The 13,744-nt window shown below is 48.5% G+C and overlaps 1 protein-coding gene across 1 annotated transcript in view; it reads right to left on the reverse strand.

Annotated features, from left to right (window-relative positions):
- The window catches only part of TNN (tenascin N), a 62,364-nt gene extending 49,268 nt beyond the window's left edge, over window positions 1-13,096 (reverse strand). The window contains exons 1-5 of the mRNA XM_061183780.1: window positions 12,691-13,096; window positions 10,887-11,261; window positions 9,507-9,770; window positions 5,838-6,023; window positions 4,419-4,508 (exon numbers count right to left, since the gene is read on the reverse strand). Of these exons, the coding sequence (XP_061039763.1) occupies window positions 4,419-4,508; window positions 5,838-6,023; window positions 9,507-9,770; window positions 10,887-11,261; window positions 12,691-13,096 (1,321 nt within the window). The remainder of the gene's footprint in view (window positions 1-4,418; window positions 4,509-5,837; window positions 6,024-9,506; window positions 9,771-10,886; window positions 11,262-12,690) is intronic.
- Window positions 13,097-13,744: the final 648 nt, after the last annotated feature.

Here is a 13,744-nt window from a genome sequence, read left to right on the forward strand (position 1 = left end):
CATCCCACTTGGCTGAACAGGGATAAGCTGCCACCAGTGATTACGGGAACCGATTCAGGAGAGTATAGATTTCTGACACAAGGCCTGATTTCTGACACATAGCCCTGAAGCTCCTTTCCCCGCCAACAGTCCCAGAACCCCCAGGAATGGAGGAGAACCAGGAAAAGGCATCTTGGCTATGAAGAGTGAGAAGGTAGGAAGGAAAAATAGAATCATACCATGTCAGGGTTACAGAGACCAAGCCCAGAGAGGAGATGTGACGTCTCCAAACCCATAAAGCCAGTGAGAGGCTGGGCCAGCCTGGAACTCAGGACTCCCTGCCCCTTTTCTCTCAACTCCCTAACAACAACGACAACTTAAGTCAATAGGAGGCTCTTCAAAGAGCTGCTCCTCTCCTTGATAAATTTCAGGAGGGGAATCAGACGCCAAGATACAGATGTAGAAGGAAAGCCTCAGTGATACTGTGACCCTGCACAATACGCCACATCATTGGAAGAAGCCAGCTTAGGAGGACCGAAACCTCCCTCTCTGCCAAGAAGGAATGTGAGGATCATAAACAGTTTTTGCCGTGGAACAAAGTCTTCCTGTAGCTGCAGCAGCTGGCCAGATCCTAGAGGAGTCCCAGCAGCAGCCTCAACTGGGAGACAGGCCCTGCCGCCCCGGCCCCAACTTCCTCCTCAGGCTGCAACTTCCCACCTGCTGGACACTAGCTGCCCTGGTGGGACCTTTCTCAGGGCCACTGAGGTTAGGGAGATTTAAAACAAGATTTAAGAGGCTTGATAGGCAGGATTCACTTTTGAATGCATGTATTGGAATAAAGGTAAGCCCCATGTCAGAGATTTAATTTACAAAACTGAGGATACAGAAAAAGCTAATTAAGAGCTCTAGACACATCAGGAAAGATTATTCCACTTTATAACAAGATTCACCACAGGATTGGGTAGGACACGGCTGTCCTCAGTCTATGCTGGCAAACCCAACAGCACGGGTCCACACCCCAACCCATGGCCACAGGCATTAGGGACAGCCTTCTCCATTCACAACGGCCACTTGTGAGTCACCCAGCTGGCGTAGTGGAAAACGGAACAACCAAGGTCTGAAATCCATGAGGATATTATGGGTTTGGAGGCAGAGATGGGAGACAGGGCCTATGCTACTGGTTTGAAGATGAGTTCACAGAAGAGGTGCCTCTGGACTATAGTAGCTATGCTTTCTCAGGTCTCCTCTACTGCTTTTCATTGTGGCAATAAAATTACTCAAAAGGCACCATTTGTAGAGAATGTACGCAGAGAGATCAACCCACCTTCCTGCTATCCTCTAGCTTTGCTTCTGGAAAGCGAACCTAAATTCAAATGCCATTCACTAGTTCACTCTGAATCTCCTAAACTTTGTAGGCTTCAATTTTCTCACCTGTGAAATGGGAATAATAATGCTTACAATGCTATTAGAAGGACCGAAGATAATGTTTATGAAGCCCCACGGTACCTAGAACACACAAATGCTAGAGATCCTCATTGTTTTTCAGCTATTGGGTGTATGTGTGGGGAGGCTGTGAAAGACAGGAGTTCTGAGTGTTGACAGGAGCTCATCTTGAAACATGAAGGAGTTTGAGAAGGAAAGTTTTGGGGGCTGGGCCATTTCAAAATGAAGCATTGTGTTTGGGAAGCAATAAAAAGTGAAAAGGATAATAAGAGTCGCCAAAACTTCTATTTCATAACATAGTCTAAGGAGAAAAGTTCTGAGAAAATTGTTAACAAGTCAATATGCTAGGCTGTATGCTCTGCTGTGCATGGGAGCGTGGGAGATTATAACAAAGCAAGTGGTCCTTTGTTTTAGACTCACCATGGAAAGGCATGAATTATAGACATGATTAAAAAATCATAATCATAAAAAAAATAAGAGAAGGGACTTGAAACGCATTTAGTCCAACCTTTCATTTTACAGATGGAGAAATGAAGAATAAAGGGATAGCATCACCTCTTAGTTAGGGGCCTGCCTCTCTTGTCATTTGATGTGAAGTGGCTGTGACGGTCTGATGGAGGAGTTCAGGGACATTTCTCCCTGGAGACACTGGCCTGGTCGGTGCTTGCTTCTCCGGAAACTGATCTGTTTCTAAAGCCTTGCCTGTCTAGAAGTGCCTTTCAGTGCGCTTTGAGTATGTTAACAGGGTGAGCATTTTCAATCGACCCTTTCACTTTCGTGTTATTAGTTCCACTGAGTGACTCGTTAAATGGAAAATACTTGAACTGTGCCATTTCCTCCCTGCACATGCTTATGCCATTCTTACATTCCAGTGTGTTTTTCCATCTCATGGAATGCAAAACACCTGGGGAAAAGAGAGATTCTTTTTTTTCCCCCTTACATTAATTGTCTAGCCAGGTTTGACAGTGTTTCCTGACCTTAGAAATTATTGTGTCTTTTATTTTCATGTTGGTAAGACATATACCACAAATTTATTTGCAATCCAATAAAATATCCCATCCTGCTTTTAGAATAGAATTGACAATAAAAAAAACATTTCTTGAATGCTCATCTTCTAGTTGGGATAATATGCTTGAAAGGTTAACTAGCAATTCAAGGCCATATGTAACTAAATGCTCTAGAAATTCAAAGGCAAAGATGGCTGCCATTTAATATTGTTCTAGAAGGCCTCAGTGGAGCAGCCAACGTTGGAGATGACCCAGAAGGATAAGTGATATTACTGCTATGAGCCCGTGAAGGGCAGGGACCAGGGCTCATCATCTTTGGAAGTATCTAAAGGGCTTGTGTCCCTAGGACCCAATGGTACTCTGCAATTAATGTTTGCTGAACTGAATTAATTGATAGCTAGAGATAACAGTGGAGCATTTTCTAGGCAAGGGTAACAACACGACCAAACCCACGAGGTAGAGATAAGCCTTCTGTGTTAGGGAGCCCCAAGAACAGTCCAGCTGCAGGGAGGCTTCCTATTGGGAAGTTTTGAGAACAATGGCCCAGGTTGGAGGGGCCCACAGCGGCCAAGATAAAAGAAGTCTATGTTATCCAAAGACAATGAGGTGTCACAGAATTTTTTTTTTTTTTAGTTAGGGAGTAAACAGTATGAAAATTAACCAGAAATAACGGACAGAGAAGTAAAAGTAGGTGGCATTTTAGTTTTGGGTCCACCAAAGTGGACATCCTGGGTTCAAATCCCAGCCCTATCATTTCCCGGCTGGGCGACCTTGAGCTTAATTTCTCCAAGCCTCAGTTGTCTTATATGTGACTTGGAAATAATAATAGGACCTACCACACAGGATTATGATGCGAACCAAATGAGATAATTTATGAGAAGTGCTTAGTGGTATAATGCCTGGTGCATGGTAGGCTCTCAATTAATTCACAGCTAAAGAGAAAGGCACTAGAACCAAGGAAAGACTTGCCATTTTCCAATTCACCAATGTGTTTCACTAGTCCACCATTCAGGCAGGCTGCACGGTCTATACTGTATGGTTGAAAATTAAAGTATATTTTATCCTTTATAATTGCCCAACTCTATAACTCTTTCACACTCCAGATACGCAACGTATTAGGCAGCTGAAATAGTGAATTCAATTCTTGCACCATCTCACCCTTATTCTCACCACCCCAACCAGCTACTGCCAGGACTGAACTGAAAAGAACTACGAAACTTTTCAAGGAAGTCTCAAAATTCAAAGATCCCTTCTTTGCCAGCTCCAAGGATTAGCCTCTAGCGGGTGGCTGGAGGCTCTAGATCACCACCTCCCGACTCGACTTGGCAGGAGCACAGGGTGACTGCAGGAGGCTCACAATTCAATACAGGCTCAAGCACTGCCTAAAAACTAAAACTTACATAGGATATCTTGCATATATAAGTACAAGGATTTCAAATTCTTTTCTGATTAATAAATTACAAACTTACTGTCGAATGTTACTGTTTTATAGCAACGTTTGTCATTGTATATTTTCTCAATCTGCAGATGCTAAATCTATTGCTACCCCCATGTGAAAGTCTTTAATATCTTTTGACATTTTAAAGCAAACTCCCTGAGTGTATTTGTCATGAAAACACCACAGGAATGACAAGAAAAAAATTATAAATCACCTGTCTTAAGTAATGTGGAGCTGTGTGCCTAGGTCCAAGATAATAAATGCCTTAAAAATAACCCAGTGATTGAAGCTATTAAAATAAGCAGAAAGGTGTTGGAAATGGCCTTTCCCCTTGACTCCAGGATCCTGGAGGAGATTTTCAATGGCAAAAAATATTTGAAATGGAAGAAGTTTGCTTCCCCTCTCCTGCCCCCCAAAAGATGTCAGTACACAAAGAGACAGGCTGTCTCTACACACAGATCCCAGAGTTTTTAATCCAAAGAGGAGTCAGCCAAGAAAATATCAGAATACAAACATGAGATGCATTCATAGTGCCTCCCCGTTGTTCTTACCTGTCCTGCCATTCAGGAGAATCGGCTTGCCCTCGAGGTCTCCCCTCATGGGGACGACTGCGATCTTATATTCTGTCCCCGGCTGCAGACCTAGAAACAAGCAGCCAGTGCTGGGTGTGAGTACAGGCTCCAGACCCTCGAGCCCCAGCACTGCTCTTCCCCAGGATTTCTCCTGTGAGGGTGTGGAGAGGGCTATGTTTCTCTCCTCAAGACTACAATCTACCTAAGGCAGCTAAAGAGCTGCAGGACCAGTGGCATACGAGGCATCATTGCGGAGCTCATCAGTCATGAAGCGCGGGCCAGAGTGGATGAGATGAAGTTAATGGAGTTCCAGTTCCTTCCTTGGACCACTGAGAACTTATTTCCCAATTGTATTTACAGCCCAAATGTTTTTCTGCTCCCAACAATCCTTTTCCCTCAAAAGTTTCTTTCCTCCCCATTGTAATAATTAGCTTAATTTTTCCCTCTTTATTTTCTTTGCTTTAATTTGCCCTTTCTTTTTCTTTTTTTCTCTTTGTTTGTTGTTTCTCTGTAGCGGCAACTTGAATGATTGTTCCTCATGACACAAATATTCAGACTCTGGTGGTGAACTGCAGGCAAACAGCAGCATGTATGAGACACACACACGATTTGCCACCCCACAAAACATTGAGAACCCCAAGATGACCTCTCAAGATAGGATGCAGGGAGTAGATGGCAGGACAAGGCCCCAGAGGAGGACTCACCGTGGAGCTAAAAAGCCTCAGGGCCCCTCACCGGCACCAGCCCCTTCCAAGGCCATGTGCTGAATTGGGTATTCGTGCTTGTGTATTACTTTTCTTAAAGAGGACACTGAAAATTGTACAAACTTCAGGTGTCACAAAACATTACCCAGCCCTACGTGGCCCCATTCTGTTTGCAGCCGTCTGATTTCCAGCTCTCCCAGAGTTAGCTCAGTCACTGGGACAGGAGCGCCCTACCCCAGGCCTCCTAGCTCAACTCCTTCCACATATGGCACCGAACAAACCAACCTCAGTCAACCAATTTCTCTCTCTCTCTCTCTCTCACACACACACACACACACACACACACACACACAGTTCTTCCAAAAGGAATGTCTGTGTCCCATCAAATCCACCCCGAGACACAGACAGGGGCTTCCAGAGGGTCAGCTGACTCGGGAGAACACTTTGGATGTGTAATCTGTTACCCAGGTGCTCTGAGCTTCCAGAGGCAGTGCCGGAATGCTGGAGCAGAGACCTCGGGCCCCCAGAGTGGGCTCACCTCTGGGAGTTCCCGGGTCAGGGTTCAGGTGATTCCCAAGGCCCCAGGACCCTCTGTGCACACCTGAGCACTACAGATGCTGGTCCCCTCTGCACACACTGTCCCTGCTTCAGCATCCACCAGCAAACATCTCACATCCCCAGTGTTGGCTCTTACCCGTGATGTCGTATCGGCTCTTGGGGTCACTGCTCTTGGGCACGCTGACCTCGGCCACCTCTTGCCCTGTCAGGGGGCCATACTGCAGCTTATAGTAGTCCACCTTGGTCGGGGGGTTCTCCCACTCCACATCGAGGGAGTTCTCAGTCTCATCCGTCACCCAGGCAGTGCCAAGCACAGCAAGATCTAGGGCAGGGGTCAGGGAGGGCAAGAGAAAGCAGTGAACAGCAGGGGCCCGCAGGTCTGGAACAAGACACTGGCTACCAGGTCAGCTCCCTTTCTTGACACACTGAAAGCAGGCTGCAGCGCCAGGACACAGTCCTTAGAAGGTGTCCTAGAACTACCAAAGTAGCAAATAATTGTTGGTTTTCACATTGTCCGTGGAGGATAGACTGTCCTTCGGGAAAGCCTCTTCCCCATCCCACCCCATCGGAGGCCATGCAGTCTTCCCTGTCCCCGCTGCTGTGGCCAAGCCCTGAACCTCGCCTCCTAGGCCAGCCATCCAACCCACTCGGCCAGGGTTCACACTGCTCTGAACTAAACACTTTAGCTGCAGAGCCCCTGCCCACAGAGGCTCAACCTCAGGATGAGAAGCTCAAGGCCCCTCCATGGAGAGTTTGGGAAATGCATTTCAAATTTTCTGGAGTATAACACTGGTAATACAACCAGCTCTTTCCTCAGTCTCCCAAAGTACAGCTCCTCCCCCTTCTCTCAGATTCTCCTATAAGGATTAAACATAGGCAAAACTATAAAGTAGGAGAATTTTAAGTTGGTCCTTCTGAGTATTCTTCCTGCACCTTCTACCAAATTTTAGCACCTCCACCAGGTAGCTGGTGTCCTCAGCTGCCCCACCGGCCCATCCTGTGAAGGAAGAGACTTACTGCGCACATTTATTCATAGTAAAGTATTTTTTTAAGAGAGTGCAGTGTTTTATTTTATTTTATTTGTACTTCGGCCACGCTGAGCCAAACCCAGGGATCAAACCCAGGCCTCTGCAATCCTAACCACTAGACCACCAGCGAACTCCCATAGTCAAGTATTAATGGCTAAATGTTCACCCCTCCACTCAGAAAAAGATGAAAATACAATGCTTATTACAAGGAATGGATCGCTGATGTGGTTCTGTGGGAAGAACCGTTGGGTGGTGTTGAAGAGGGGTCTGGGGTCTCTGGGAACACTTTGAGTTCCAATGTCCATATCCCAGGCCGATGTCACCTGGCCTGAAGTTTGGAACAGGAAAGACAAGCCCCCAGACTTTCAGCCTCGCCCCCTTCCTCACCTCCAGTGCCTTGGTTCTGAAGATGTTCCCACCAGATTGACTGACCCCTTGTCAAGGACGCAGGACAGAGAATTTGTGCATCAGTCAAGGGGTGAACTCTACGCTCTCAAGGTCCCATGGCTCTGAATGTTTCTGATTCCCTCTGTTATGGATAAAGAAACTCACGGAGCGTTTTCTCTGAAGCACTCCTGCCCAAGCTCTGCCTTCTACCTGCCCGCCTCCAGGTTCTTCCCTCAAAGATGGGAATTCCTTGAGGGAACAGGTCAAGAGGCGAGTAATGAAAGTGACTCAAGGATTACAGAAGGGGCCCTACATGGCTCACAAGTGAAAAAGCAGGATCTTAATGAAAATGTTCAAGATGATTATGGGGATAAGTGTCTCTCCGGCTGAGGCTCCCCGGAGGGGCAAACCAGAATGGGTTTCACTTGAATCAGATTAGAAAGACGACTTCACAGTCACAGGATTTTACAAGTCCCTAGAGCAAGAAGCCTAGAGGGGTTGCTAAGACTTCCAGAACAGGTGTCTCGGCTCTTCATTGAGAGGCTGTGAGCCCCGTCCTGTCTAAATGCAGAGGCAGCCACAGACAAAAATGGGGAAAGAGAAAAGGAGCCCGACAGCTGGGAGCTGGCCCGGCTCTCTTAGGTGGGCCTTGGTGTTCTCCTGTTGAACCTAAACAATTCCACAGGACATCAACAGCAGACAAGGTGCTCTGTGGCCATGCCAAATTAAGACCAAACAAGACGATTCCAAGATCACGTCTGCACCCAGGCAAAACATGAATGAAACATTGTCCAATTCACAAAAATGACTAAACATCCTCCCTCCTGACTGGTATGAGTGACTTTTTTACCAATGACAGCTTTAGCCTCCATCTAGTCTGCCCTCTTTCTAGATAAGATTCACTAAGATACCAATCAAAGGATTACCCCCAGTTCCTGACAGCATGCAATCCAAAGCAAATCCCTGCTTCCTTAACTCTTCCCCCAAATCACCTAACACAAGCCCAACTTCTACACCAGTCCCCTCTTACACTGTCTTACTGAAACACCCATGGTCCCCCATGGTGTGTGTGCTCCGATGCTGCAACCATCAATAAACCCAACTTGTTCAACTACAGGGGTGCCCTGAGGGGTCTTTGGCTGGAGGGCGTTGACAAAGGCAATCACAAATTGCTCTCCCAAGCATGACAAGTCCTTCGTGGCTCCTTCCAACACTGAGCTATCCCTACCCTATTCTACCCTTACCACCAAAAAGGACAGGCAGTCTGATGATTCTCCAAAGACACTGCATGTCAAAGGCCCATCCACCTGGATGTCCCTGGATTTTCCTCAAGAGTTTAGGGCAAGATGGAGGCAGCTCATTTTTATTAGCATCTAGAACAGTGCCTTGCACATAGTAAATGTTCAATAAAGTATGCTGAGAAAAGGAATGAATCCGAATCACTCAAACAACTAGGTTTCTCCAAACCCTTGAAGATCTAGGCTGCCTCAAGTACTTTCATGAGAAAATAAGAATTTCTAAAGAATAAGCAATAATGCTTGTCCTTCCAAGCATTTTGATAGCATTTAGTGGTGCCCTGGAGACTCCATCCCTCCAGATCCATCCTCCTTCCTGCTCTGTATCCCAGATTATGACCTCTACGAAATGCATTAGCCTGGTTCCCTGGACCTCTGGTTTCTGGTCATGTTCAGCCATTGAGAGTCACCAGAAGAGGGCAACTGATCTCCTTCACTCCCTCCTGGTGGGGACACAGTAGACTGCCTGCATCCCTCTACCATCAGGCAGCCCTCTCCTAAAGCCCTTTCTGGGTCCCAGTACCAACTTCCATCCCCTGCCCCTTCAGACTGGGGTGGATCCCCACTGATGCTAGTCCTAGAGTGTTTCATCATCCAAACCCTACATATACCTCTATAAATAACCTCTTCATTAAACTTTCTTCAGCTACCCTGTTTGTACCCTCTCTTTTCTGCTGAGATGAATCTAATTGATACAGGTGACTTCAGCAGACCCCCATCCATACCAGCTTGATCTTGCTGAATGGTCGCAGTGGCTCAGTGAGGGCCTGCGGATGCAGGTGTACTCCACGGCTGCTTGTATGTGGGTGCAGGGCAATCAGATCTTACTAATCTCAGGGATGGAGAAGATGCTGTGAGCCCCAAACCAGCAGGCTCCATCACTGGCTTGGACGACTCAATAATCATGGAGGAGACAGAGAGGAATAAGAATGGAGACTTTTCTTCAGAACCTAGGATTGCAGCAGCTATGTTTTCCAAATCCCAAATCAGGGCAATGGCCTGGGGTAGTAGAAGGGTACTTGTGGGGACAATGGAAAAAAACGTTTAAAACAGAGCCTCTACTGGGAAACCTGGGGCATCTGGCTGCTTCCTCACCTGTGGTGGCGAGTAGATGCTGTGGGCTGCTGGAAATCTCTTTCATCACGTTGCGCAGGGTGACTATGTACTTGGTTCCAGGCAGCAAGCCAAGGATCTCATAGCTGTGCTGCTCCTTGGGCACTTGGATCTGTTTGATAGAGAGCTCCTTCCCCAGGGGGTAGTAGCTGAGGAGGTAGTGGTCCACCTGGCTGGAGGGCTCCCAGCTCACCAGCAGGGAATCCTCTGTGCTTTTCAGCAGCTGCAGGCCCTGGGGGGCGACCACTGCACACAGAACAGGAACAAGCATGCAGACGGTGAGGAAAGAACGGTGGGAATCCATAGCCAATACGTATTCATTGAGCACCTACTTTATACTTAACACTATGACGGTGGGTGTGGAGAATACAGAGCCTGTGTAAGGCACCATTGTGGACCCCCAAAAGTTATTATCTGGTTAGGAGTTAATATTGACCCCCTATGTTGCCAGAGCTGCTCCAAGTCTTTGTTCAAAACCCTCCAACCTCCACCTTTAGCAGGAGTTAACATAAATCTTTAAATTAAATGGTCCAGGGATGAGACAGGAGGCTACAAACAAACAAACAAACAAACAAACAAAAAAGATGGAACCAGCTGGGACCAAGATGGTGAATCTGACCTCTGACAGACCCTGATTTTCACTCTACGCTGATTTTACTACATTGGCATATTAAATGACACACCTACCAGCAGCCATGACTGGGACTTTAAGGACCAAAAAAGGATGAAAAGAGAGTGGCTCCCCACTCACTCGAAAAAGCACTGCTCCTTCTCAGGTAGACTAAAGCATATGCCTCCCCACCATTAGCCTCACTCCTACTCCCTTTGTCTTTACTCATTAGGATTAAATCTCTCTTGCCAGGTGTGCGAGAAGTTGATCTGTGAACTTAGTTCCCACTTCTCCATTCTTTGGCCACTGAATAAAGCTTGTGCTTTGTGGATTTCAGCTCAAGTTTTGTTACCGGCTGCTAGAACCAGAACCCTCCCCTAACCAGGCAGAGAGCCTCAGCAGGGCTAGGGCCCGAGCAGGGACCATAAGACTTCATTCAGTAACACCTAACACAGGCACACACCATCAGGTAAGACTACGGCCCTCAAACCAGCAGTATCAGCATCACCTTGGAACTTGTTAGAAATGCAAGTTCTCGGGCCGTCCCTCAGACCTGCTGAACCAGAACCTCCGGGAGGGGCCCAGGAATCTGTGTTTTAACAGGCCCTCCAGGGGATTCTGATGTACGCGAAAGGTGGGGGCGGGGGGGTGCCCTTCTTAGGACAAAATGTAATTGATGGTTAAACGGTGCCGTGGGGACCGCCGGGGCAAGTTAAGAAGAGAGGCGGGCCAAGGCGCTTCTCTGCTCTCACCCTGGGCGCAATCGAGGCCGGTGAAGCCCTCCTCGCAGTAGCACTCGCCCGCGTCGCAGAAGCCGTGGCCGCTGCAGTCGCCGGGGCAGCGCCGCTCGCTGCAGTCCTCAGACGTGAAGTCCTCGTGGCACTGGCAGACGCCGCGCACGCACACGCCGTGCCCGCTGCAGTTCTCCGCGCAGGCGGGGTAGGCGCAGTCGGCCCCCACGTAGGGCTGCTCGCACAGGCAGCGGCCGTCCACGCAGCGCCCGTGGCCGCTGCACGCGCCGGGGCAGGCGGGCCGCTCGCAGTCGGCGCCCTCCCAGCCCTGCTCGCAGTGGCAGCTGCAGGTGTCCGGGGAGAAGGTCCCGTGGCCGCTGCAATGGCGGCTCAGACCTGCCCGAGAGAGGAAAACAGTCAGCTGGGACTTGAAGGCTTGTGAGCGGGGAATCTCCTTCCCTGGGGACCCTAACAGCAGGCTGGTGATTTCAGGGTCCTGCACGGCTCTTTCTGTGGAGGAGGGTAGGGCCTATGGGGAAGACAAGGAGTCTGCCCTTTCCAACCTGGGACAGAGGAGGACCTGCGAAATCTATTGATATATTTTATGCCTGAATAGCCACAGGGACCACATTTGCCTTTCCCTTTTCATCCCGAGCGCTCCTTTGATTTCTCTTGGTTCCCTCCCCTGTGAATGGTGCTAATAGTTTAGTACCTTTCTATGAAGGCTCCTTAAATGCTCCAACCTGGATGTCAGCGGGCCAGCTTACACTAAGGGACAGGGCTCCTGGGCCAGGCAGGAGAGCTCCAGCGTGGGAGCTTGCCTTGGTTGGAGGGGGCTGGACCTAGCAAGGCTGGGTCCTTGGGAAATGATCCCAAATTGAAGTCTGGAAAAGTGGACCTGCAGAAGCTATAAAATAGTCCAGTCTCATTATGGGGGTGAAGATGGGAGAAGGATTAACCAGGCTCCCCCCTGTAACCGCAGACAGCAAGAGGCAGTTGGAGGGCGGGCCAGTCAGCCCTGTCTCTTTGCCAGCCCCAGCTCCTGTCTCAGAACACCCTCTTTCCTTCCTAAAAACTTTTGACATCGAGGTCCCTCAGGGGCAGTTCCATGCTGTTTTATCCATGACAGCATCCTCCGTGCCTAGTTCTGTGTCTGGCTTATAAGAGGCGCTCTTAATGGTAGCGATTTCTTCAGGCATTAAAATATATGCCCAAGTATCACTGGTTATTATCATTTGGATCAGCCTGGCAGTTTGAAAACACTGAAAAAAACTGAAAAAAAAATGTGATGGGAGGGCTCACTATTTGTAAAATCAAATTGTAGTACTTTATTACTGATAAAAGAGTTCACAGGTTTCTGGCTAATGGCCGGGAATCTTCTGTACATCATCTGTAGTTCTCAGAACTAGACTAGCTGATAGAATTCTCCTCAATGGACAGTTGAGGAAACTTAAGGAATTTGCCCAAAGTCACACAGCTAAAGAATGGCAGGACTGGGATTTGTACCCAATCCTGTCTAGCTCCAAGTCCATTGAGCTTTCCTCTCTAACCCGTTGCTTTCCCTTACAATAGAGACTGGATCCCCAGGTAAAACTGCACCCAAAAGCGTTCTCATCCGGAAGCACTGACCCAAGAGTCCAGACTCACTTTAAGAGTTGCTGGTCCCTCCCTGCTCAGGCTTGAAGATAACCCCTGGAGCTAAGCGCCAGTGGTGGCACCCCATAGAGAAAACCCAGAGTGAGAGGCGGGGTGCTCATGAGGCTGGCAGAACACATGAAGGTGCTCATTCAGTGTTTGTTGAATGGATACCAGGTGGTGAGCTCACCAGCAGCTCCCGGGCAGCAGCGCTGGGCACTACACCTCTCCTTCACCTCCGCCATCTCTTCCTCCAGCTTCTCCACCCGAGCCAGGAGGTCCTGGATGCTGCCTGCTAACTCGCAGTCCTTTTGGGGCGTCTGCAGGCGGATGTTGTGCCTGAAGATGATATTCTGTTCCTCAACCTCCCCTGGGGCCAGGAGTGAGGCTCCATCATCGCGGAGGGGCTGAGGGTCAGCCTCCACCTGGACCAGGGCGGACTTGGGCACATCAATCTTGTAGGTGTGGCTGATGGTGACCTGTTGCTCCTTCTCGCTGCAGCCAGAAGACTCGAGAGTGGCCGGGGCTGAGGCCACCAAGAGCACAGAGCCAAACAGGAGCCCCAGGGGGAAGCAGAACATCCCCTGGAGACCCATCCTTGGAGTGACGGGGAGCAGATGCTCCAGGAGGCCTGCATCCAGAAAGACATGCAAAAGCAAGCCATGGAGATTAGCTGATGGAAATCGGCCTTTTTAATGGATTCCAAGAGTCCACAGGAAGCTGAGAAACCAGAAGAGAGATTTCCTCCTGTATGGAGGACCTGAACTAGATTATTTTTTGTTCCTTCTTCACACATTGCGCATTCTTGCCTCCTGTCTTTGCTGACACTGTTCCTACTCCCTCGAGGCCCTCCTCTTCATTTCTAATTCTGTATTTCACCTGCACTTCAGTAATAACAAGAACAACGTCTTGTAGTCAGGGCATACTGTGTGCCAGGCTTTGCTCGCCCTAATCCCTGATCTATACATTGACCCTAATACTGTCCCCACACTAACAACATCAACAATCATAGCTGCACATAGAGCACAACCTGTGTGCCAGGCACTGTTCTAAATGTTCTACATTTATAAGTTCATTCAATCGTCACAACAACCCTTCATGGAATATACTGTTACCCCCATTTTAGAGATAGGGAAACTGAGGCACAGCTACCTCAAATGACTTGCCCACAGGCACACGGCCAAGAGTGGCAGAATTTGAACCCAGGAAATCTGGCTCCAGAGTCTGTTCTGGTCACGATAACA

Source organism: Eubalaena glacialis, chromosome 3, assembly GCF_028564815.1.
Source record: "Eubalaena glacialis isolate mEubGla1 chromosome 3, mEubGla1.1.hap2.+ XY, whole genome shotgun sequence".
In the NCBI taxonomy this organism is placed as follows: Eukaryota; Metazoa; Chordata; class Mammalia; order Artiodactyla; family Balaenidae; genus Eubalaena; species Eubalaena glacialis.